Source organism: Bubalus bubalis, chromosome 21 (genome assembly GCF_019923935.1).
Source record: "Bubalus bubalis isolate 160015118507 breed Murrah chromosome 21, NDDB_SH_1, whole genome shotgun sequence".
Lineage (NCBI taxonomy): Eukaryota > Metazoa > Chordata > Mammalia > Artiodactyla > Bovidae > Bubalus > Bubalus bubalis.
The window spans coordinates 59,627,191-59,653,233 of record NC_059177.1 but is presented as its reverse complement, the minus strand read 5'-3'; the positions used below and the strand labels follow the sequence as shown (position 1 = coordinate 59,653,233).

At 60.6% G+C, this 26,043-nt stretch overlaps 1 protein-coding gene across 3 annotated transcripts in view; it reads right to left on the bottom strand.

Moving 5' to 3' along the window:
* The window catches only part of MGLL (monoglyceride lipase), an 86,882-nt gene that overhangs the window by 44,439 nt on the left and 16,400 nt on the right, over positions 1–26,043 (bottom strand). For all 3 annotated transcript variants that reach the window (XM_044933686.1, XM_025272462.3, XR_006547300.2), the window contains exon 3: positions 8,673–8,779. In XM_044933686.1, the coding sequence (XP_044789621.1) occupies positions 8,673–8,779 (107 nt within the window). The remainder of the gene's footprint in view (positions 1–8,672; positions 8,780–26,043) is intronic.

The following is a 26,043-nucleotide window of genomic DNA, read 5'->3' as shown; positions in this document are numbered from 1 at the left end:
CTGAGTCGAGGGGCTGAGGCCTGGGCCCGGGCGCTCCCTCCAGGCCCTGTCTCTCACCCCGGCCGCGCTGGGCCCTGGTCTCAGTGCGCAGGAAGCGTCTTCCGGGTCACAAACACTGACTGGGGACACGTGCCGATCCACCCGGCTCGAACATCTTCAGGAAGAGACTCAGTATTTGCAGATGGGAAAAAATAACCAGAGTAAGTGTGACCGAAGCCAGGAGCACGGCAGACGCGACCGGGCGCTGAACGACAAGCCGGCCGCAGCCTGTTCCAAGGCAGAAGGCGTCTGGGGGCCTCCCTGCTGGTCCAGGGGTTAAGAACCCACCTCCCAAGGCAGGGGACACGGGTTTGATCCCTGGTCCGGGAAGATCCCATGTGCCACGGGGCAACCAAGGCTGTGAACCGCAGCTACCGAGGCCAGGCGCTGGAGCCTGCCTGCCACAACCGCTGAAGCCCGTGCTCCACAGCAGAAAGTGGAGTGAAGAAGTCGCTCGGCCATGTCCGATTCTGTGCGACCCCATGGACTGTAGCCTACCAGGCTTCTCCATCCATGGGATTTTCCAGGCAAGAGTACTGGAGTGGGGTGCCAGAGAAGCCCCCAAATGAGAAGCTGGTGGACCACAGCTAGAGAGTAGCCCCCACTCAACTACAGAAAACCCACACGTAGCAACAGCAAAGAGCCCAGCCCAGCCCAGCCATTAAAAAATCAAACCACTCAGAAGGTGACCTGGTGACCAAGGGTATTGTAGCGTGAACTGACTTGAATGCCGGTCTTCCAGACGCCAGGTCAAATATGACTTCTGTTACGTACACATTATCATCAGGTCCTAGAACTGTTTTCTCAGTTCCTGGACTGTGCAGAGAGCATCCAGGGGGCTGAGAAGAACTTCCTGTCTGGATTACCCCCTCTTCCTTCGTAACACAGCATCCCCGGCAGGCAACTCGACTTTTTCCTCTTCCAACAGGTGACTCACAGGAACACCCCGGAAACCGCTTCCTCCAGAGACAAGGACTGAGGTCTGCTTCCTCTTATCAGAAAGCCTTCGGTATTTCCATCTGGGGCCACGTGAGTGGTTCTCAGTCCCTCGGGGGAAATTCCTTTTGAAAGGTAATGAGGTGGCAGGTTATCAGGCGGCTCCCGCCCTGAGTGAGCCAAGACTAGGCTTCCAGAGCATTCCACGCGGCTGTCACAGGCCCTCCCACGGAGCCCTGCTCAGCACTCAGACCGGAACTTGCTTCTAGCCCTCAAAAAGGCTGCCAGCTTGCGTCTCCACCTGTGTTCATCTCCTGCTTCTATGCATGAGTAGATGAGAGCACCTTCCCCAGTGAGCACTGTCTAAACATCTTTAGAGATGGAACCAGCGGTGGGTAAAGACAGGATGGATGCTTTCAAACTGTGGTGCTGGAGGAAGACTCTTGAGAGTCCCTTGGACAGCAAGGAGATCCAACCAGTCCACTCTAAAGGAAATCAGTCCTGAACATTCACTGGAAGGACTGAGGCTGAAGCTGAAACTTCAATATTTTGGCCACCTGATGCGAAGAGCTGACTCACTGGAAAAGACCCTGATGCTGCGAAAGATTGAAGGCAGGAGGAGAAGGGGACGACAGAGGATGAGATGATCGGATGGCATCTCCGACTTGATGGACATGAGTCTGAGCAAACTCCGGGAGTTGGTGATGGACAGGGAGGCCTGGTATGCTACAGTCCATGGGGTCGCAAAGAGTCGGACACGACTGAGTGACCGAACAACAAAAGGAAGCCTCCAGATCAGGATAAAGAGGCTGCTCTGTGACAGGGACACCCCATCGAGGGTGACACGGAGTTTGGATTAAATAAAGTGGGGAGGGTGAGCCGCCTGTGGCAGAGAGGATGGAAACTGGCCCCTGGTCTGGGGGCTGGACCAGGAGGCTCTGTTCCTGAAGGTCATGTCTGGGGTGAAGAGGGCTGGGGTCTCCGGGGCAGGGGGCAGCGTGGATGTTTACTGAGTACCCATCGTGTGACCGGCAGCTACCGCCGCACGTTCCCTCACCAGGTAGATGCTGTGAGTCACAGGAGGCTCGCGGAGGGTGTGCGCCCCGTCCAAGGTTTCCAGTCATGTCCTCTGACGCTTCTCCCCATGATGAACCCCCAGGGTGAAGACCGCCCCCCTTTACCCCAGGGACAGCTGCACCAGGCCCCGGGGACCCCGGAGGCTCCGCGGGAGGTCCCTGTCCTTTCCACAGCCCACGGCCCAGGACAGACCTCACGCGGGAGGTTTTCGGACGCATCTGCTGTAGGAGATGCCCAATCTGCCTCCTGCACAGATATTACACGTCCAGTGTTAACAATGTCGACGCTGTGCCTTATTTAGAGTAAATCCTAGGACCTTCCATGGGGGTCCAGTGGCTAAGACCCCACACTCCCAGTGCAGGGTCGATCTCTGCTCCAGGAACCAGATCCCACAGGCCACAACCACAAGTTCACGCGTCACAACGAACGATCTCACGCGCTGCAGACCTGGCGCAGCAAAATGAAGACTTCAAAAAAAGTAAATAAACATTAAAACAATTAAACTCTATAGAAGAAACACCAGAGGTGACCTCGGTGCCTTCTTGGAAGCTGCCCAGTTGTATCTGAAAACCTGGGGGCTGGCCAGCGTCTGTGTTTCCACCGGCCTCCCAGGACCGTCTGCCAGCGACGTGAACCCGCCCTCTGTCCATCCGTCCCACGGCCATGGGCACCCTCCCTGCGGTGATTACCACCATCAGCTCCAGTTCACTGATGAGCAGAGACAGAGGTTCCCTTGGGGCTCAGAAGGTAAAGAGTCCGCCTGCAATGTGGGAGACCTGGGTTTGATCCCTGCGTCGGGAAGACCCCCTGGAGAAGGGAAAGGCTACCCACTCCAGTATCTGGGCCTGGAGAATTCCAAGGACTGTATAGTTCATGGGGTTGCAAAGAGCCGGACACGACTGAGCGACTTTCACTTCAAACAGAGGCTCACAGAGTTTGGTTTTATGCAAGAAAGAGGCAAGTGACCAAAGAGACTTCTGGCAGAGACTTGACATCCGAGCTGGCAGGTCAGGGACGTGTGACGGGACTGAGGACGGAGCAGGAGGGACCTCGAAGACCCGGACGCCACGTGGAGGCAGCTGGGCCCCTCCCGCACCCCACGGGCCGGCAGCGGGCTCACCCATCTGCCAGGGCTGGGCCCCACGACTGTTTAGGCATCAACCTCACTTTCATATTTACTAAGTAAGGCAAGAAAAATGAACAGATGAGTCAAATGCTGCAAACAAACACATGACTGCAGCTGAGAGGTGCCAAGCTGACCCGTGAGTGACCTGGACTCAGAACTCCCCGCCTGGAGGCCACGCCCCCACCGTTTTCCCCCTGAATTTCCCAAATGCTCACCTCTGCCCGGGCAGGGCCCCACCCAGGGGGCCAGGCAGAGCCACCCCCAGGACTTCCTCTTCTGAGATGCCCCCGCCCCCGGCTGAGCTCTTTAAAAAGAAACACAGACCCACAGCCTTGAACACTTTCCCTAAATATCTGCAGATAATGAACTCACTGCTGATCAGTGAAGAATGGCTCTTTTCCCCTTTGTCACTAAAGACGGGGCAACCCGGGTCCCGCCCCGCCGGTGGAATCCGGGACGCACAGGGTACAGTCAGGGTGCTGCCCACGGGAAGGGCCCAGAGATGAAGGGCACCAGCCGCCCGCAGCGGGTGGATCGGGGGCTGCCCGCCCCCCAGCCCCCGCTCCTGCTCCGAGGGGTTTCCAGTGAGTCACCGACAGCAGCTGGTGGCCGGGGCCGGCATGAACGCGAGCCCGGGTTTCTCGGCACCGTGTTTGGAACAACAGAAACTGCCAGCCCGTCCTTCCACCTCCTCTGCCCCCTGGAGCCCCCGCCCCCGCCAGTACCCCCGCACCGGCCGAGCCCTGGACCTCGCTTCCCAGGGTGGTCGCCCTCTGCTGAGGGTCCCTTCCTGAGCTCCAAGGTCCACGGTGTCTCATCTCGGAACCCGGAGCGTTGCAGGCCGGGGTCTCGCTCCCCCTCCGCTCCTGATGCTAAACCCCAGGGTCCAGGCTGGGACTCCCCCCGCAAGGACGTGTGTCCGTGACCCCGTGTATCTGGGTTTCACTCACATGAGCTCCCCTGCCTGGAACAGCAGTTCTCAAATCACAGCTGCTCATCAGACTCACCCAGGGGGCGTCTCAAGGGTCCCGACACGCCCGGCCACACTCGAGAGATCAGTCTCTGCGGAACGAGGGGCCCTGGGAATGACTCCCCAGTGCTTTGGGGGCACCCCGATGAGAACCACAGCTCTCAGTGACTGGTGCTGGCTGTACACCCTTCCTCTCCTCTCAAGCTCCTACTCATCCCACAAATCCAGCATCCCGCTGGCCCCTGGCGCTGGGAGGCTGCGTACTTGCAAGAGGCCGAGCCCACCTGAGCACCTGAGTTATGGGCCTCGGGGCTCCTCTGCCCCAGCCTTGGCCGCCAGAGCCCAGAGTCCTGGCCCCGCTGCGGGGTCCTCCCCGCCCTGCGGAGACGAACACTCGCACGCGGGCGTTTGCTGCCGTTCACAGCGTCTCTGGTCTCGTCTGCTCTGGGCCACACACTCCTCCTTTCATTCCATAAACCCTGGTGATGCCTCCGCACTCTGCTCAGCAAGGAGGAGGCTGTGGGACCAAGGGCGGGATGACTGTCTCCACCTGCCGGGAGCCCGCTGCTGCCAGCAGAAGGGAGGCTTTCTCCGCGGATAGTGAGAACCCTGACAAGGCTGGGCTCTTCACGGGGGCTGCGCACAGGGGGCAGGGCCCGTGTCCACGCACTCCCCCTCGACAGCACCTGACCCAAGGCTAACGCACGATCAGGAACATCCACCTGATTGAAACGGTCACCGCATCAGAACACAGTGCGCCGATGACCCTGACAACAGCGTCCAGGCCAGAGCTTCGGAAAGCCGAGGGGGACGGGTGAGAGCTGACGCTGCGAGCTAAACACGGCTCAGAAAACACACAGGCCGGAAACGGTTGAGAAAAGCTCTCTTAAATGAGCCCGCGGTGTGGCCGGCAGGCGAGGAGAGGGCGCTTGGAGGGTCCATGCTGTGTCCTTCCTGCTAACAGAGCCCAGTTTGGTCGGGATCAGCAAACACGAAGCGAACAAGCTGGACGCCCCCCCATCGCTGCACACAGTGTGGCTGGAACTCGGCGGGAGCACCGGGACAGGTCTGCTTTCCCGGCAGGACCCCAGCCTGGCCTCTCCACTGCTTTCTGCATCGCCTTCCTGCGAGACAGCAGGCTGGAGCTGGTACCCGTGGGCATGAAAGCCACGTGCTAAGAGCAGCTGAGCAAAGCTGCAGATGCAGCCTCAGGCCTGACAGAACGGCGGTGTCCTGAACCCACCTCGGGCTCTGCTTGTCCTGGGAGAAAAACAACCCCTCGTTTGAAATAATCTACCAAGATCAGGGGTCTGACGCTGGTATGTGTGCCCTGTGGACGAGGAGGGCCTCAGACCCTCACCTCTGAAACGGGGGGATGGACTTAAGTGTTACGAGGCTTGGAGATAAAGCATGAGAAGGGCCCCAGCCAGAGCCTGGCACGCAGCTGGCACTTAATGAACGGCAGGAATAAAGTTCTCACTTCTGGCAAAGTCCTCTGTGTCCATGAGGCCGCCTATAAAAGTCTAAGGTCAAACAAAACAGTTACGGGAGACGCTAGCTGAGCACCTTGTGTTCGCAGGCCACCGGGCGTGGGGAGACGCGGCCGGCCACCCGGCCCGATGTCCCCAGGCTTCCGTCTGAACAATGAAACCCCGGAGTTCAGCCAAGCAACGAGATTTAACCTAAAATCGAGTCAGCACAGGATCTGCAGAAAGCCATGTTTCTACGGATCACATCCCAGGAACCAGCCTTGAAACCACCCTTGGTAGGTCTGTTCGCTTCGAGAAGCATTGTCTATCCTTCGGCCAATCTCCCCTGGAGCCTCTGCAGCCGGAAAGGGGACCCAAGGACCCAGCACCCCTGCTTCTGGCCTCGACGTCCCTTGTCCAGGTGCGCCTGCTGCTCTGCCAGGGGGCCGGAAGGGGCCTCGCAGATGGCAGAGTGAAGAGGAAGCGCCACCCTCTGCTGCCCCCGGACATGCTTATTCCCATTCTATCACCATGCTGCCTGCCCATTTGGCAGATGAGAAAACTGAGGTCTGAGGTCCACGGCTGGGATCGCAGTCAGGTGGCTGGGCGCAGGTGTGTCTGCCTCAGGTGGGGGGGCAGGTCCCCGGGGCAGAGGGGTGACAAGCGACTGCAGACCCTGGAGACAGGGAGGTGACGTCTGCCAGGCCCTGGGCCCTCCCCCTCCAACTGGCCACATCAGTGCTCTGACGCTCTCCCCACAGAGGCCTCCTTATATTTAACAGCTAAGCAGGAAAGAACGAAGCCCCTCTCCATAGGGGTCAGCCTGGTGTGAGCGGGGCAGCGGCGTGGAGAGAGGAAGGAGGCACCAGAGGCCTGGGCTCCAGCCCCCCCAGGACCCCCAGCCCCGCCTCTCCACGAGAGACACGGGGGCTCCGGGCACTAACCACCAGCAGCTGCTTCCCCAGCCTGCACAGGACCCCCTGCACCCGCTTCTCCTGCGAAGGGAGCCTCGGCCACTCTCAGCGCCAGATGAGGACGGTCACGCAGCTCACGTCTTGAGTAAAAGTACCTCCATCGGGTACTTGCCAGAGAGATCGCCCACGAGCCACTGCAAGAGACTGCTCAATCAAGCGAGGTGAGCGCCAGCCTCGGTCGTCAATTCAAGCGAGGTGAGCGCCAGCCTTGGTCGTCAATTCAAGCGAGGTGAGCTCCAGCCTCAGTCGTCAAGCTATATTCGGAAGTCAGCGAGAGTCAGGCCTCAGCTTCAAAGGAGGGGTTGTTTCTTTTCTCTCTTCACTCAAAAAAAAAAACTCTTCCAATTGTTTTTCAACGTCCCACGGTCACACACACAAACAAGGCATGACACAGGTACCCGCTCCCACGGACATGGCCAAGGGCAGCTGACAAGAGGGTGGTTGATGCCAGGACAAAACCAGACTATCTTGAAATTCCATTGGAGCTGTTTCGTGTTTACCTGGTACAAACGCCCTTTGCTTTCAGAACGCCCCCGTGTTGTTCAGCTCCTTGTAACAAACGTTACCGGAGACAAACGTGATAGAAAGTAAGTCATTCCCAGCACAGGCCTAACAATGTGGAAAGCACCAGAGTAAATGACAGTCCCGCCGGGAAATTCAGGCTAATCCTTGAATGTTACCTCTCAGATGGTCTCACAAAGATCACTGGGAATGTCTGCAAAGCACGAGAGAACACGGAGCCCGCAGTGAGCAAGGCCTTGGTCAATATTCTCAGTTCAAAGGACCAGGGCCCTTGCGTGTATCTGGCTGGAAAAGGGCTCTTGGCAATCAGGTCGCCGTCCAAGGGACTCTCAAGAGTCTTCTCCAGCACCGCAACTCAAAAGGGGAGCCAACCAGTCCATCCTAAAGGAAACTGGCCCTGAATATTCACTGGAAGGACTGATGCTGAAGCTGAAACTCCAATACTTTGGCCACCTGATGTGAAGAGCTGACTCACTGCAAAAGACAGTGATGCTATAAAGATTGAAGGCAGGAGGCGAAGGGGACGGCAGAGGATGTGATGGTTGGACGGCATCACCGACTCGATGGACATGAGTTTGAGCAAGCTCCAGGAGATGGTGAAAGACAGGGAAGCCTGGCGTGCTGTGGTCCATGGGGTCACAAAGAGTCAGACATGACTGAACCACAACAGACCAAGCTGCAGTTCCTTATACACAGAACGCCCGAAGCTCCCCCGTCACCAGGACCCCCGGCCCGGCACTGCCCCCCACCTTCCTGCAGCTCATTATTTCCATACCGGATGGGACAGAGGCAAGGTTTTTGCATCTGGGGGACAGTGGTAGGTTTCCACCTTGCAGCAGCGCAGAAATCACCACGTTCTCTCACGAGAACTCTTCCATCTTAACACTTTCAGGCCAAGAAAGATCTCGGCTGGGGGCCATCCCAGACACGGAGAACGCCACCCGGCCAGTGAAGGAGCTACAGACAGACTCAGGCACCAGACGCTGCGCTTTGATGGTTACTGTGGATTTCATTGCTGAGAAAGAATTAAAGACTTGGCCTGCGGACGAGTGCGTGCACAGGTGTGCGTGCAGCTGTGTGTGTGTGTGAACAAGCCGCGTGTTGGGGGGTTTCTCAGGCCCACTCGGCCCTCGAGACCCTGACTGTCCCCCTGGTCTGAAGTGCCCTGGACACGCCCGGAGGCCCCCGTGGGCTGTGAACCGGCTCGCACTGAGTCAGCATCGTTTGCAGTCCCTCGGGGGGAAACCAGGGCCCGTTTTTCATGGAGGGCGCTTAATGGATGTGAGAGAGGATGACATGGCCTGGGCTCGCGTACAAATGTATTTCAACTCCGGGGCTTTTCAGCGGAGACTTCCAATCAGCCTGCATTCGGTCCCCGCCGTAACAGAAACTGCGGGCAAGACAATTTTTTTTTTTTTTTTTTTGCTTACAGAACTACCTGTTTTTCACTTAGAAACAGCCCGTGGAGACAGCCTTTCTCCGGTCTCAGAGCGGCGTGCCCGGGGAGGGAGCAGGGTGGGGTGAGGCGGACATGGGGCCCGGAGTGGGCCGGTACTCACCGTGGTCGTGGGCGAAGACCAGCAGGCCCAGCCCCACCAGCATCTGTGCCAGCTCGTCGTAGCGGCCGCAGTGCTCGCCGGCTCCGTGGGACACGAACACCAGGGCCCTGCGGGACGAGAGACGGCCGTTAGGGAGGCCGGAGCACGGAGGCCGCGGAGGGGTCCCGGGCTGCTGGCTGGCACGGCCTCTGAGGGCGCCGCCCGGGTCGGAGCAAGCGGGGCACTCTGGTCAGGGCGGCAGTGAGTGGCCTGGCGACCCCAGCCGAGCCTCCAGGCCCAGGGGAGCCGGCCCTAGAGCGCAGGTGACCCCAGAGAGGAGAACCATGTGGACGGGGGGCCCCAGGCCTCGGGCTGCCATCTGGGCCCTGAAGCCACAGCTCCTGGCCCACGCTGGCTGAGCTGTGGGGACATGGGGACAGTCACTTGTACGCAGACCACCCCCTCAGGGTCGTGTGCTTCGCTTCATTCCGCACGTGCTCCCCACCCCCGTAGTCTCGCTGAGGACACATGGACTCTGCGTCTCTGCGCCTGGCACAGTTCCGAGCTGTGCGGGCCACGCTGCACGGGGCTCGAATGGATGAAGGAAGGAGCAAGGTGTGAGGCTCTGAGATAAACGGGGTAGCCTGCACCCAAGACCTGTGCAGAGGAAGCCATGGGACTGGCGGCAGAGCCTGGCTGGACACCCATCCCTCCGAAAGCCTGCGACATGCTGGGCCCATCCGGGGACACAGACGGGGCCCCAGAGTCACCCAGTGTGGGGAGGGGGTTACAGGAGGGTGTTCAGATGCTGGACTGTGCAACTAGACTCCCCTGCAGGCAAGGCACGGACTGCCAGGAGCCAGAAAGAGAAGGGGAAAAGGGGGAGAATGGGGAGGGGAGGAGGGGGAGGGGAGGAGGGGGAGGGGGGGGGGGGGGAGGGGGGGAGGGGGAGGGGGGAGGAGGGGGAGGGGGGAGGAGGCGGAGGGGGGAGGAGGGGGAGGGGGGAGGAGGGAAAGGAGAGGGGAGGTAGGAAGCGAGGAGGAGGGGATGGGGAGGGTGGGAAGGGAGAGGGGAGGGGAGGAGGGGGAGGGGTGGAGAGGGAGGGGAGGGGGGAGGGGGAGGGGCATGGGGAGATGAAGCGGGAGGGGCAGGGGGATGAGGGAAGGAGGCCAGGACAGCAGCTGCCCTCTTGCTGAGCGTTTACTTTGTGCCGGTCCCTCCGTTAAGCCCACACACAGGATTTCGGATCCTCGCTGTCACCCTACACTTGACCTTCTTTACAGCCAAGACTGAAAACCAGGGAAGCCACACGGCGAGCTGGTAAAACACAGATCAGAACATGCGCCCCTGCCCCGGCTCTCAGGTCTCCAGGGGGCCTCAGGGGTTTAGAGGACAAGTCATTGTGTCCCTCTCTGTCTCTCCAGACCTCCAGCACCTCCCTGCTCCCCACCCATCCTCACGAGGGGCTTCCAGTCTCCTCAGCAGCACCAGCTCATCCCGGCTCAGGGCCTTTGGTCCCATCTCCCAGAGCACTTCTCCCAGATCCCCCCTGGCTGCTCCTTATGCTTGGGTCTCATGGCAGACCTCCCCGCAATGGCCTCCCTCCCTTGGGCCTTTCTGACCTGCTCCGGGCCCTCACCACACTTCACAGTTTGCACCAGGCCCTCCGGGCACAGCACAGTTCGCCACTGCTTTGCTATCACTTGCGGGCTTGGTTCCCGTCTCTCTCCTCCCCTCTGAGGTCAGCTCGAGAGGCCAGGAGCCTTGCCCATCGTGTTGCCAGCAGAGCCCAGAGCTGTGCCAGCCTAGCGGTTCTGCAGCAACCAGCGCATATGTGTGTGGTGGGTGAGGCAGCGCCTGTGTTCTCTCTGCAGCTCCCATCTGCCAGGATGTGGATGGTATGCTCTGAGCAGCGCAGGAAGCAGCGGTGCTGACCTCGTTTGACTTTGTCATCTGTCCCCCCCGCCCTTCTCCTAAAACACAGGAGGCATTTTCCACCCTCTTTGCTGCAGCACACAATGTCCAGCCCCCTCCGCTTGATCGGACATCAGTCTGGGCCGATTCACCTGCCCCCCAACCCTCAGGGTCTGCAGACGGGATTGTCTCAGCTCCCCCTGCGTGTGCTGGAAACTCAAAACAGCCGTCACCTCCAGCTGCACCAGGGGCTGCGCTCCCAGAAGGAGCAGATGAAGCACTTTCCAGTCCTTGGGGAGCGCGGCAGAGGCTGGATTAATTCAGCCCACAGTTAATGCCGGTGGACAAGCCGGGTCACACGACAGCCAGCCTCTCCCTGCGGTCGGGGCCCACGGGGTGCACGAGGACCTCAGGGGCTCAGTTCACGTCCCGGGAGTGGCGCTCAGCATCGCTGCCTGGAACGGCCTGCTGAGAGAGCCCACCTGGAGCCGTCAGTGTGGAAGACACCGCTCTTAGGCCGGAGGGCCGTCTCATCCGGTGGCTCTCCACCCTGGGAGTCACTCGGGGAGCTTTCCACTGTGCCTGGCTGCGTCCCACCCCAGACGCACCTCTGGCTAACGGTGGTTAACGGTCGCGGAGAGCCCAGAGGTCCCACCGGGCGGCCAAGGTGGAGAGGCGCCTCCATCGGGAGCGATGCTGCTCAGAAGCCGTGTGGGATTCCAGGGCCGGGAAGGCTGCCCTTTGGACGTGGAGACTTGCAGCCACCGTGGAGCCACTCGACTCCCAGGGGGACGTGCTAGGGAAGCCACAGGCTCCTGCGGATTGACGTGGAAGCTTCCAGGCCGTGTTGTTGCCACCTTTTTGGAAACAGGCAGACCCACGCGGCTGTCCACTGCAGGAAGCACAGGCTCTGCAGCCCTTTCCCCACAGGTGGACGCACCCTCAGGCTCACCTCCCCCCGGCCCAGGTCGGGCTTCTCCGCAGACACGTGCCCTGCAGTGGCCTTGCCTGGATCCGAGCTGCCGCTGCTGTGTGTGTGGGGGGGTGTCCTTGGCTCCTGGATCCAGCTCTTGCCTGAACCCCAATCCTGATGCATCCACTCCCCCGAGGGCTCCCACATTTACTGTTCCCTGGACCCAAGCCACAGCGCCCTCTGCTCTTTCCGCTGCATCACAACAAAGCTGCTGCTGCCCAGCGATCACATCCTCGTCCCCTCCCTCCTCTGCTGAGAGCACCCCTTCTCAGTGCTGAGATACACGGATGGTGGCGTGATGCTAAGCATTTAATAACCGTGGTGGATGGACCTGATTTGTACTGTCTGCCAACTTCCATGGTATAAATGCTCTCAACACAGCAGATCTCAAGTTATTAACATGACACCAAGGGACAGGGCGCAAGGGAGGGTGCACACAGTCGGCTCCCGAGAGCAGGCCACGTGGACACCCGTTCCTGACCCTGCTGGGCTATGCCCTGGGTTTCAGGCTTCTTCTAACTGCCCCGGGGATAGGGTCTTCAGTGCGTGTTGCCATCTGAACAACTCGCCCACGGTCAGCTCTGTTCCTCCTCCCCCGACTGGAAGGTCCCTCCAGGGTAGAAGCTTCATGGGTCTGTGGTTCTGTGGGTCTCGTGTCCAAGGATACGCTCAGCTGAGTTAGACGCCGGCACACATCATCAGCCTGGGAAGGACACACCACATGACTCCCCCAACCCCCGTGCCTGGATCCCTCCACCCACAGCAGCCCCCAGGCTCAGACCTTCGGCGCAGGCTGGGGCTCCTCTTTGCCCACCCGCCCGTTGGGGCACCCCCTCCCCAGGCAGCCCCTGCCGTCTCCCCGCACCTGCGTCGGGTGGAGCCTCTGCTCACTGGTCCATCTGAGGAGTGCATCTGAGGCCCAGCCATCCCCCCACGCTCCCAGGCCCCCACCCTGTTCCCACACACACAGCCAGCCGTTCCCGGCCCGAGTGTGTACCCTGTGTCCTCTGGGAAAAGGGCACACCGCCCGCCCCCTGGAACATTCCCCCTTGCCTGCTGCCCGCCTGAGCCCTGCTGGCCTAGGGTTTCACGAGACACCATTTCGGCTCTGGGAACAGCACCCAAGAGGGCCGGTAAGCAAACACCAGCGAAGCTGGGAAGCTGAGGACAGAGAGCAAAGATGAGGCCGGGACAACGTGGCAGGGTTGGCATCGCCAGGCACGACACCTGGGCAAGGCCCCCGGACACTCCCAGGGCGTGGGCACGGCCGTCCTTCCACCGGGAGCATCCAGAAATGCCAACGCAAGGGGCGGGAGAGGGACACCCAGCCCTGCCCTGCCCTTGCAGAGCCAACCGTCCACGGGGGAGACAGGCCCGGCAGAGAACGCGGCTCTCGGCACGGCTTAGGAGAAGCGCCGGGAACAGGGTGCGGACCACGGGGCGGGGCTGCAGGGAGCAGACGGGAAGGCAGGTGGGAGGACAGCCGTCCTGTGCGGGGCCCTGCCCACCCCAGGCCAGGAAGAAGGGGGGGCCAGTCCTGAGAGGTGGGGGTGGCCCACGCAGAGGAGGGGCCAGCCGGGCAGTGACCTGGTCTGACCTCCTGAAGCCCCAGGGGCTGCTGTAACAGAGCAGGGAGGCAGGGGACAGGGTCTGCCCAGGAGCCCCGGTGGCCAGACCCTCAGCAGGAGCCCAGGAGAGCCCTGTGCTCCCTCCTTGCCTGGCCCGCACGCTCCCAAGAGGAGCGGCTGCAGAAAGCCCAGCAGGGCTGTTCACGCGGACAAGGCGCCAAGCAGGCTGCGGGAGGGGCTGTCAGGTCCGTTTCCTGGCGCTTCTTTACCGGCTGCAGCCCGCTGGGAGCCGGTCGTTCCGAGAGAAGGTGACTGTCGGAGGGGGAGGCCTGGCTCCAGAGCAGATGGCCGGCCTGGCACACAGCCCCGGGGAGGTGGAGCAGCTCCCGGGGAAGCATATGCCGCCCTCGACACGCACACTCAGAGTCACAAGCCACCTCTGCGCCCAGGTCTGACGGAGCAGGACTCCCCTCCACCCGACAAACCAATTCTCTTCAGTCTTGTTTATTCGTGGTCTAAGGGACAGACCTTGCTGGGTCTCAGTTTGCTCACCTGTAAAATGGGGACAGTCCTAAAACCACCGAGCGCAGAGGCGTCACGAGGTAAACAGGGAGAGAGGTGTGGAGCGGGGCTCAAGGTCTTGCCTGGCCCTGTCCCAAGAGACCCTGCTTTTTCGGCGGCACGGGGGGTCCACGTGCAGCCTCCGCCACCCTCTTAAACAGGTTCCTGCAGCTCTGTGGGCCTCGGTTTCTCCACCTGTGAAATGGGCCACTGTGCCCCCTCGACAGGGTTTGGGGATGAAACGAGAGAACTGACATGCAAACCATCGCAGGCAGCCTGCGGCTCCCGCCACCTGCTCTGCTGACCGTCACGCACTGGACGGTGAGCCCCTCCTGGGCCCAAACTGCCCAGGGACCCTTGGAAGGGTGGCCCGCCTGCTTCCGAGACACAGACCAGGGCTGGGGGCAGGGCGTTTACCCCCACGTCACCGGCAGGCTTCTATCCTCGGCTGGGACCTGCTCCCACCTCCGTCTGCACACCCGCGGGGGAGGCACGCGGCTGTCGGGAGAACGAGGGGGCGGATGTGAGACACTCAGCGAGGCCCGGCCACGGGAGCCAACGCCAGCGCCTCCCGCTCACCCTTTCCTGGCCACCCCCGCCTCATCACAGGAAATCTGAGCATGAGTGTCATCAGGAAAAAGTCAGAAAGACCAAGGATGACATGTTTGGTGGGAGGGACCACCAGGAGCAGCTCGGGGGGCGGGGGGTGTCTGCTGACCCAGAAGGCCGCAGCTGTTGTGGACGCCAGCCCCTCCGACCCCTGTAGGGTTCTCCGGTGCGGGGACAGGGTCCGCCTGCCTCCTGGGGAGCTGCGCTTGCTTATTTCCAAGGCCTCCCCCTCAGGAAACCAGCTAGTCACAGCACTGTCTGCATCCACCCTGCTCCTAACTTGCAGAATTGCATGACTTGAAAAAAAAATCCATGCCCCCCTTCCCCGGCGCGTCCGTGATCAGACCTGGAAGTGGGACGCAAGGGTGGCTGGGGCCCCCTCCGGTAAGGAAAGCGGAGCGCACCGGGCCCGGCAGGACACAAACCCAGCGCCTGGCCACCTCCCAGAGCCGGGGACCGGCGCGTCCCTCCCTGGCGGGGCTCCCGAGGCACCAACAGTGTGTGACGGGGACGGGAATAGAACAGAGCTGCTGAGGGGTCTAAAAATCTCAGAGGGAGCTCGAAATAGACCTCTCATTTGTAAAACAGACCGATAACTGCCCATCTCCTGGGCCTCGTGAGGCCTGATTGAGAGAATTTATGGAAAATAACCCAGAGGGACGCTGGGGGCAGCGAGCCATTACATAACAGTCAACGCTGGCAGCTGGAACCCGCTGCGGCCCAGATCCTGGCCCAAGCGTGCCGGGTGCTCACAGCGGCCCGGAGGTGGGCCTGGCCAACGTGGACCCAGAGGGGGCAACCCGCGCTCCTGGGGGTCGCCCGGCTCAAGGTCGTGCCTGCGCCCTGGGCCACGTGGGGCCACGTGGTAAGGGGGAGATACCCCATGTGGCTGTGCCCTAGGGGGCGGTCAGGCAGCGTCCCGGAGGCCCTCACCCCAGGCAGTAGCTGGAGCCTGAGGTCCCCCACGGAGGTCGGTTCTGAGTCCACGATCCTGAAATCTCCGCCCGAGCGCCTCCACCCTGCAGTGGTCACTGGGCTCTCCAATGCAGTCAGCCGTGGGGCAGGGGCGGTCCCATGAATGACCCGGGGTGCTGCTCCACGTCCCTCCCAGGGAGGGCCACCCCCAGGGGACGCCTGGCCGGCCCGCCCCCTTCCTGCACGACCCGGCTCTCGCAGTCTGACCACCTCCTTCCGCTCCAGGTCCCACTGCCTACCTGCCCTGGGGCCCCCTGTGGGGACGAGGACACGGCCTCCTGCTCCTCTGGAACCCAGCCAGGTGAGGCCCTGGTGCTCGTGGCCGCCCGCCCTTCCCTTCACCGTTGCACAGCGTGGGCAGCTCCCCCAGACTGCCCGCTGAGGGCGTGGCTGCCAGGCCCCCGGAGGCCCTCTCCCGCCTCCTCTCAGTGAGGCACACGTCCCCACCCGAAGCCGAGAGGCACCCCGAAACAGAGGACGGCCGAGCGGAGACCCCTGGGCCCCCCACGCCCCGTGCTCCACGCTGCAGCCCTCGTCAGGAGCCTGCTCGCGTGGCGTCTGCAAGGGCAAATCCATTCCAAGTTCATCCCCGCACACAGCCGCCCGGCCTGCCTGCCTGGTTCACACCCTGCAGCCCCCCGGTGACGTCACGGCTCACGTCCACGCTGATCACCCCGCACAGCGGCAGGTGGCCACGTCCGCGTCCACGTCCCCGAGCTGCCCCAGCCAGCAGATGTGGACAGACTCTGATCTGCACCTCGCCCTGCTCACTAAGCTCCTTGGCCACTGCCCCCCAGGACACCCTGTGGCCGCTCGTGCTACCTGTGAACTCCAAGGCCAGGACCATCTGCCTCCCTAAAATGGAAATTCTGCAAGTGGCTCCTGTCACTGATGCTTCGCCCCCACGGGAGGGAGGAAGGTCCCCGACCTTTCTCAGGCATGTGCCCAGGGCCACGCATGGGTTCAAGCCCACGTCTCTCTCTCTATGGAGACTGAGAACCGTGGATCTGGCTTTAAGACACTTGAATGAAATCAACCCATCCATTCACCTTGACAACACGCGACGGCCCACAAACATCTTAAGACTTGATGGGAAGGGGCACAAAAAAAAATCTTAAGAGTCGCCAAAAAAGGGCATGCTTTAAAAGTCGGTTCTCCCCAAGTTCAGACCCCACCTCTGGCATCTGAGGAAGTCACTCCCAGACTCAGGTGGGCAGGCGTAAAAGAGGAAGACCCATCCGGCCTCACGGGGGCATCGTGAGAAGTAAGCGGCCGTGTTCTCCAAGTGCCCGGCCCATGGCGTGTGGCTTCCTGTCCCCAGGAAGCCTGCGTCAGGACTGGGCAGATCAAGTCAGCTGAGAACACGCCAAGGTGTGTGTGCTGGGAAGGACTGCTGCACTCAGCCAAATGGTTACGAGCCCAGGCACCGCCTTGCCTTCGGGTCTGTGTATCTGGGTTTTTACACACACAAGCAGGCCCCCCCACCCCGTACCAGAAACGGACTTTGACCCGGGAGCACTGCGGCTGGCCGGCAGCCCACCCAAGTCCACAGGAATTCCCTGCGCTGACCATAGGTGCTCCCACCGCAGAAGTAAGGGAGTTGGAGCGGAAGCTGGTACCGAGCAGGACGAAGGCCACCCTGCACGCGGCTGGGGTCTGCCCCGGCCCCTCCGCGTCTCCACCTGCAACCCGTGTGTCCACCGGAAGGGGAAGGCCTGGCCTGGCAGACTTGCACAACGTGGACAGTTTCAAAAGCCCGCTGAGCTAACTCTTCACAAGCCAATGGCACCGAGATATCAGAAAAACCAGGGCTGTGTGTGCAGGTTATGACACAAACATGGAGTGAGTGAAGTGTCAGTCACTCAGTCCCGCCCGACTCTGCAACCCCGTGGACTGTAGCCCTCCCGGCTCCTCTGTCTGTGGGAGTCTCCAGGCAAGAACACTGGACTGGGTTGCCGTGCCCTCCTCCAGGGGATCTTCCCAACACAGGGATCAAACCCAGGTCTCCCACATTGCAGGCACATTCTTTACCCTTTGAGCCACCAGGGAAGCCAAACACAGATATAATTCTATCTAAAAAATTCTAAGATTGGCATGCTTTGAGAGCCTGTGTGCTGGGCTCTGCACTGTGCCCCTAGGCTGGAAAAGCTCTGGATATCAGGGACCCTTCCCTCCTTGTAAGGGCCTGTTCTTACTTTACAGAACATTCTATAGGTAAGTCTTCTCAAATCCTAGTGAAGTTATTGGAAAGTTTCTAAAGTTCCTGCAGCAAAACTATCTCCTAATAAGATGTTTTCTTGAGTCCTCAGAATCATGTCCTTCAGTGGGGCTGCTAGAACTCTTTTGAATTTCTGGCAATTTTCATCTTGCGCTTGCCCTTTTTGAAGGTCAGATGTGTCTGGTTTGAGGGACTGAGAGATGACTGTGAGGATCTGCCCAGGTCCTACAGTCCCGACAGCAGGAGGCACGGAACTGCCCCCGGGGCCACCAGGACTCCTGGGGGGACAGTAATTAAGGCTCTTGAATTTATGAAGTGACAAAGCAGGCCACCAAACTGGCACAGTATGACACAAAACACACTCAGGCCCACAGCTCATGCACGAGAGTCTGAAAGAGGAATACGGCTCATTCTGGAAAACGGAAAAACCCAGGCAGGCACCAAGAAAAATAAAACCCATGTGTAATCCCCCCACCCAGGGCTCCCGTCAGGGACCAGGTACTTCCTTCTGTGTTTTCCCTCTCCATATACGTTAAATTCAGTTTGTTATTACTTATACTTTAATTATGAACTTATAACTACAGCTTACAACTGTAATTCCACTTTATAACTGTAACCACGCCTAAGGTTTCATCTGAGATCCTTCTTCGGGTTCACTGACCTCTTTCCAGGAAGAGTTTCCCAGGGGAGGAGCGGGCCAGCACCACCTACTTCAGAGCTGCTGTGGGTGAGCGGACAAACACCCGAGCAGACCCCCCGCGCTGGGAGGCGCCCCAGAAACAGCGCGGGGGGCACGCCTGCTGCACGCAGAACAGACGCCACCAGCCCAGGAGGCCTGAGCCCTCCCAGCCCCACACTCTGGGTTCACACTGCGTCCATGCTGGGTGACGGGTTAGAAAAGGCTGGTTCTGATCCGCTTCCATCCCCAGCCCGCCCCCCAGGAGAAGGTCACCCGCACGTGGAGCATCGTGGCTCGGGCACTCGGGACCACAGCTGGCCCTCCACCAGCGAGCATCGAGGAGTCACGTGCGTGGCCTCACGCCCGCTGGGCATCCAGCAGGTGGGGGACATGGACGCGGCAGGGACAGGGCAGCTCCAGTTGGAGCCCAAGCCTCCTCGACTCCTGGGCCATCAAAGGGAAGCTGTCACACAGGCCTCAAGATGGCCACACACAGAGGCCCATGGGGCCCCGGCAGGGAGGTGTCACGGGATGCCTGGTCTACCACGCAGCACAGGCCTCCCTGTGCAGGGATGATGCAAGCCGTCCACAAGGAAACCACAGGCCACAGCGAACGTGTGTTTCCATACAAACGTGCAAAAGTGGTTCGGCAGCAACCAGCTGCAAGCAGAGGGGGCCGGACCGGCCGGTACACCGCACTCCTGGGTCTCTGCCAGCTTCTCCTGGCTGGCTCCCCGCTGCCCCTCACCCCACGTGGCCATCCCCAGGAAGACTGGGCCCACGGAGCAGGGCCGAGGCTCTTCCCCAGCCCACGACCGTGACGTCTGCAGGCAAAGAAAAGCATCCCCAGCGCACGGGACTGCCTCGGCCCACAGTGGGACTGGCCCCTGGCCTTCCGAGCCTCAATCTGGTCTGGCTCAGCACACAGCCATTCTCTGAGCCGGAAGCCCTCTGAGGGCAGAGCCAGGGCAGAAAGAACGAGACCCGCACCATCCTTTTCACTGCGACTGTCTTCACTCCTTACTCATATGCCTAAGATGACATGTATGCTGAAGGCCGCGCATAGCCTGAAATGCGCCAGCTCACAAAGCAAAGCAGCACTGACAGAGATACAGAAAGGAGGTCCTTAAGCGCCTCCTGCAAACAGGGGAAAGGAAACAGGCCAGGCTTTACTTCCTTGGGCTCCAAAATCACTGCAGATGGTGACTGCAGCCATGAAATTAAAAGACGCTTGCTCCTTGGAAGAACAGCTATGACCAACCTAGACAGCAGATTAAAAAGCAGAGACGTGACTTTGCCAACAAAGGTCCATCTGGTCAAGGCTATGGTTTTTCCAGTGGTCATGTATCGATGTGAGACTTGGACTCTAAAGAAAGCTGAGCATAGAAGAATTGATGCTTTTGAACTGTTAGATGGAGAAGACACTTGAGAGTCGCTTGGACTGCAAGGAGATCCAACCAGTCCATCCTAAAGGAGATCAGTCCTGGGTGTTCACTGGAAGGACTGATGCTGAGGCCGAAACTCCAGTACTGTGACCACCTCATGCAAAGAGTTGACTCATTGGAAAAGACCCTGATGCTGGGAGGGATTGCGGGCAGGAGAAGGGGACGACAGAGGATTAGATGGCTGGATGGCATCACCGACTCAACGGACATGGGTTTGAGTAAACTCCGGGAGCTGGTGATGGACAGGGAGGCCTGGCGTGACACAGCCCATGGGGTCAAAAAGAGTCGGACATGACTGAACAGCAACATGTGCCCAGGAGAGCCTCCCGAGAGCTCCCAGCCTTGTCCTCAGCCAACCCCAGCCTCAACGTGGGTCATGCCAAGGTCAGCGTGGCCCCTCGCCGTGAACTGCCCTGGATGGGTGAGCAGTCACGGTACGGTGGGCACACGGACGGAGCGCCGCAGGCCAGAGCGTGTGCCTCCGACCCCCGGGGGCACTGCCTGCCCTCACTCTAGCGACCACCTGGGCACCTTCTCTTCGTCATTTAACCACATGCGTGCTGCGTAAACACCAGTCTGTTCCGAACATCTGAACTCATTCAAACAGACCCATCCTCATGGTTTTTCTGCATCTTGTTTCTTTGGCTTTGGAGCTGTGGGGCTTCAACCATGTGGACGAGTGTGGCAGGGTTCACCGACACAGCACAGAGTCCCCTGCAGACAGACGTCTGGACAGGCTCCACCAGGGGATGCGTTGAGTCCTGCCGTAGCGGTTGGCGTGTGAGGCTCCTGGCGCTCACGGGCCAGGGTGTCCCTGTCTGGCGACAGTCACCGCCCGACGGGTGAGGACCATCAGCTCCAGCAGGCAGGACCGGTTCACCTTCTCACCGACGGCGCTCAGCCCTCCTCTGCCCACGTGGCCTCCCAGCTGAAGGGCTGGGAGAGGGAACCTCACTGTGGCCTTTATTCCCATTTTCCTGATCATTGGCAGGGCGGCGGCCTCACCCACCGCGAGCCTTCCGGGCCATGTCTGTGTACCACGACCGCACCCACCTCCCGTCTGTCCGGGGGGCTCCTGCCCCTCCGGTGGCGCACCGGCCATACCGAACCCCAGCCAGCCTCAGTCACCCTATCTCCTGGGTTCCCCCGTCTCCAGGCGTGCTTGTGTGACAGGCCCTGGTCATGCTGGGCTAGAAAAACCTGCTTCTTTGTTTTTCAGGCAGTTAAGTGACACCTTCCAGTCGCCATCGCCCGGAACCTCGCCCAGCAGACACCAGGCTGCTCAGTGGGTTGGTGGGTTCATGGGGTTTGCAGGAAAACTGCAAACTCCTCCCGGCAGACAGAACTCCGGTTTCGGGCCGGACGTGAGGATGTGAGCGAGAAGACAGGCAGGGCTCCTTGCCGGCTCTGAGCCTCCAGCTGCGTGGCGGGCAGCCCTGGGTCCACCACTGCGGCCCTGCCTGTAGCTTCTGGACACGGAGCCCGGGGCCCGCTCCCCAGAAGGCCGCACCGCTCACGTGCGTCCCCTGCAGCCGTCTGCTGCTGCCCCCAGCCCCCGCTACCCTAGACCCAAGGATCGCAACAGCCTCCCGGCTCCACACCCTGCCCCCAGCCCCTCCCACTCCAATCTGTGCGGCTTCCCGTCCTGCCGATGCCAGGAGTCATCCCCGCGATGCTTGGGCAGCTGACTCGCTCTCAGCCCCGCACCTCCCGGGCCCCCTCCCTCCCTGCCAGACCGTCCTGCCCGCGCTCCACACCCCTGCCTGTCCTGAGGCTCTGCGCTCAGGCTCCCCCAGAGCAATCCGGCCACGGAGGTCTCGGGAGGGTGAGGGTGGTCAGGGCAGCCGAGACCGTGGATGACCCAGCTGAGCCGGGGAGCAGGGAAGCAGCTCGGGGTCACAGGTAACAAAGCTCAGGACGAGGGGCGGCAGAGTTCCCACGAGGGTGGGGGGCAGGCAGGGCCAGCTCGGACACCATCCAGCAACAGAACAAACCGTCAGCGGCCAGGGCCCGGGCGGCCGGAGGGACGGGAGACACAGCTGGGAGCATCCATCACCCCAACTGGACCTGTTACCCCAGCGGGCCCTACCCAGGAGCCCTGTAACGTAAAGATGAGCAAACCAAGCCAGAAAGGGCTGAGGTCACACACGCCATCAGAAGAGGCAGAAGGAGAACCGTACCCAGCAGCCTCGAACCTGAGTCCTGCGCCTCCCACCGGGTCCCGGGGCCCAGCTCCCGCTCCTGGCTCCAGCCCCACCACAGTGAGCCCACCCACCCTCTCTGCAATTCCCCGCCTCACGCCCCGTCTCGGGGGCAGTGGGGCAAACGGATGGGAGCGGCGGGCACGAGAAACTGTGGCCCGGCCCCCTGGGCTTGTCCCCGTTTCACAGCCAACGGCTCCTCTCCCAGCTCCTTAACAGTTGCTGTGAAATGGACAAGCGATCACAGCATCGTGATGGGCAGGCAGCACTTCCCTTGCTCGGCCCCAGGCTCCACCCCTGCTCCCGGGAGCTTCACCTGCACACACGGCCGCCGTACTTCTCACATGAGCACCACGCCGTGGGGTTTCTCGTTCACAAAGCTCAGGCTGAACCATAACAACCGTGGACCCTCACGGACAAGCCCATCACCCAAGCAGGGGCCAGAGGGTCTGGGTTCCTTAACCACGCCATGGGCCAGCTGCTGAATCCCGTTTCCTTTCCTGGGAAGTGGGGACAATACAGGGCCAGCCGTGAGGCCCACACAGAGCGTGCCCCAGAAAGCCGGTGGCGGGGGCCCGCCTGCCACACGGCCTAGCTGGGCCCTGTCGGTCGTCCTTTGCAGCAGGAAGCAGATGCTATGTGAGTCCCGTGTGGTTCGCCACTGGTTTTCTGCCACAACTGTTGTTTCTGCCCTCACATCCACGCTCAGGCAAGCTCCTAACAAGCGGGGCGGCGAGACCTCGGTGCTAAGCTCAGATGCTGCAAGGCTCCAGCAAGTTTCTAAGAGCACCTGCTTTCTTAAAAAGAAAAAGAAAAACACTGCTCATCCTATCGTACCTATTTATCTGGCCTTCCCAGGTGGCTCAGTGGTGAAGAATCCACCTGCTGAAGGCTCAGGTTCCATCCCAGGGTTGGGAAGATCTCCTGCAAGAGGGCATGGCAACCCACACCAGTATTCTTGCCTGGAGAGTCCATGGACAGAGGAGCCTGTGGGCTACAGTCCATGGGGTCGCAAAGAGTCGGACAGGACTGAGCACGCATGCACACATCTATGTATCCATCCATCCATCATCCGTCTACACGCAGACAGACACAGACACAGTCGCACCTCTCCCCGGAGGCGGCTCTGGCCCCACCGGTCGCACGGCGTGGGGCACGCCTGCTGCAGGACCGCCCGCCCCAGCCCGGAGCTCACCCCTCTCTCAGCCACTGCTTCCGTCAGTGACACAGGCTGACTGAGCTCAGGGTCTGGCTCAGGCTCTGAGGACGCATCTGAATTAGACAAAGTCCCTACCCTGGTGGAGCTCCGCGTCCCCGGCCAGAGCCAGAATAATCAGTATGTGAATACGTGCCAGGCCGCGTGAAGCGCCGTGGAGAGGACGGGCAGGGCGGCGGGGGGGGGCGGCGAAGGGATGCTGTGCCCCTCCCCCCAGCGTGGAACTGCTTCCTGCAGCCCCAGGCCCTCTAGACACAGGTTGAGGATGGGGTCAGGATTCTCCAAAGAAGACACACGAATGGGCAACAGGCACGTGAAGAGATGGCCAACGCCACTAGCCATCAGGGAAACGCATGTCAAAACCACCATGAGGTGCCACCTCACGCAGCATGACCACCAGAGAGTCCACAAACGACAGACGTTGGCGAGGGCGCGGGGAGGGCGAACCTTTCTGCGCAGCTGCTGGGGATGTCGGTTGCTGCAGCCACTGTGGAGAACAGTATGGAGGGTCCTAAAAAGGTTAAAAATAAAGCTGCCGCAGGATCCAGCACTTTCACTTCTGAGAACGTATCCAAAGGAAATGAAAAGGCTATATTCACGAGATATCCGCAGCGCCCGCTGTTCACAGCAGCACTGTCTCCAGTCACCGCCTTACAGGAGCAACCGAAGTGTCCACCCACAGGTAAACAGATCGAGACGCGGTGTGCACACGCAGCGGCCGAGAACTCAGCCGCAAGAGCTGAGGAGATCCTACCATTTGCAACAACACGGATGGACCCTTGGGCATTATGCTGAGTGAAGCAAGTCAGAGAGAAAAAAAGCAATACCGTGGCATTACTCGGATGTGGAATCGAAAAAGAAAAGGGGAGCAAAACAAGAGACACTCTTAAAACAAGGCACCAGATTTGTGGCTACCAAGGATGGGGGTGGGAGGAGGGAGACTGGAAGAAGGTCGAGAGATAGTAATACAAACTCCTGGTTTGTCAAGTCCTGGGATGCGATGTCCAGCATGGCGTATAGTGACCACTGACTGCTGGATGCTGTACAGGAAAGCTGTGAAGAGTGCAGATCCTAAGAGCTCTCATCAGAAGGGGAAAAAAGTCCACCCCCCTTTTTTTTATCTGTGTGAGATACAAGCTCCTGTGATACTCATTTAGAGTCCACGTGATTTCATTAAGCTGCACAGCTTATTAAGCTCATACAGCGTTGCACATCAACACCTCAGCAAAACTGGGAAGCAGCAGCAGCAACGGAAGGAGTCTGTCAGGGCACTTCCCCGGTGGCCCAGCGCTTGAGCCTGCCTTCCACTGCAGGGGACGCAGGTTCAATCCCTGGCTGGGGACCTAAGATCCCACACGTGGCGGAGCGACTAAGCCCAAATGCCACAGCTAGAGAGAAGACCGCCCGACGCAGCAAAGAGCTGGGGTGTGGCAGCCAGACAAATAAATGTTTTTTAGAGAAAGAGTTTGTCGGATGGGGTGTCACTAACTCGGGTACGTGCCTCCTTGCTGCCAATAAAATGCAAAGAAAGAAAATAAAGTTGCTCAGTAGCATCCGACTCTGCGATCCCATGGACTATAGCCCGCCAGGCTCCTCCGTCCATGGGATTTTCCAGGCAAGAGTACTGGAGTGGGTTGCTATTTCCTTCTCCAGGGGATCTTCCTGACCCAGGGACTGAACCCGGGTCTCCCGTGTTGCAGGCAGACGCTTTACCATCTGAGCCACCAGGGAAGACCCAAAATGCAAACAGCACCAGATGCAGGCCGCCAGAGGCACTAAGCCACTGTCAGTCCTCATGCTCAAAATGTGATGAGCAGAGTGGTCTGGAGGCCCGGGCCAAGCTCGACCAGGCCCCCAGGATCTGCTGGACGCGAAGAACACACGAGAACTCCAGAGATAAGAGGCGCATACCTGCCTCCCATAAACCAAGCTGGAAACGCATGCGGAAATTATCACTCCTCCAACGTCAGACAGCTCCTTCCCGAAAAGAATTTCCTACACTTTTGGGGTGTGGCCTTGGGGAGTGGTTTATGCTCCACGACAAAGCAGTCTGTAGCATAAGCGGCCAGGAGAACACGGCCCTTCGTTGACACCAAGAATGCAATGTCCTCAGCGGCATCTCCTTGCAGCCACCGCCCGCCTGCCGCCCTGAAAAGGTCCTCACGCCGAAGGGCTCCTCAGGGGGGCTGGCGTCCGGATCAATGTTTGGAACCGGCCCTCAGGGAAATCACTAACGGCCTGCCCGCAGAAGCACACAGCCTGACGTTCAGGATCGTCCGTTAATGGCGAGCATCACAGATGCACCAGGGGCTGTGATGAGGAGAACCGAGGCCAGGGGTTGGGGTGACGGACTGGCTTCTCTCGGGAGAGCTCTGGGCTCCGTCCCAGGCCCAGGTCTCCTCCTCTCTGCACAGAGAAGGACCCGTGTGGGCTCTGGTTCCCAGCAGCGGGTCGCCACCCGCCGGAGGCCCCAGGAAGGCGCCCAGGGAGCGCTCTGGCCTCCACCACCTCCCAGGGTCTCAGCTGGACACACAGCAGCAGGGACACCATGGGCACAGGGCCATGGTGTCCCGTCCCACAAAGAACAGAGCGGCGGCAGGCTCTCGTCGGGACGCGGGTGGGGGAGGCCTTGTGATCGCAGGCATGTGCACACTGCAGAAGCCAGACCTCCGGTCTCTGGAAGGGACGGGAGAAATCTCAGCGCTCACCACGCGGTGCGGCGTGTCACAGGGCGGGCACTCCCGTCTCACGGGCTCCCACGCAGACGGGCGCCTGGGCCCAACACTGGAGGCCCGGCGCTAAGTGATGGACACTGGGTCGTCAGGATCGCCTAATCCCCCCATCGCGTCCTCCAGGTGGGTAGGGAGGCCTCGGCGAGGTGCCGGTCTGTCTGAAACAGCTCTCCAGCACGAGGTGGCTCTGGTTTCTGGGCCGAGAGGAGCCAGAGCTGAGACGCAGCTGGGGGTGTTCCTGTGCCCCGTGCTCCCCTTCTGCTGAGGGCATCTCAGGCTAGCTTTCCAGCCCCTGAGTTAG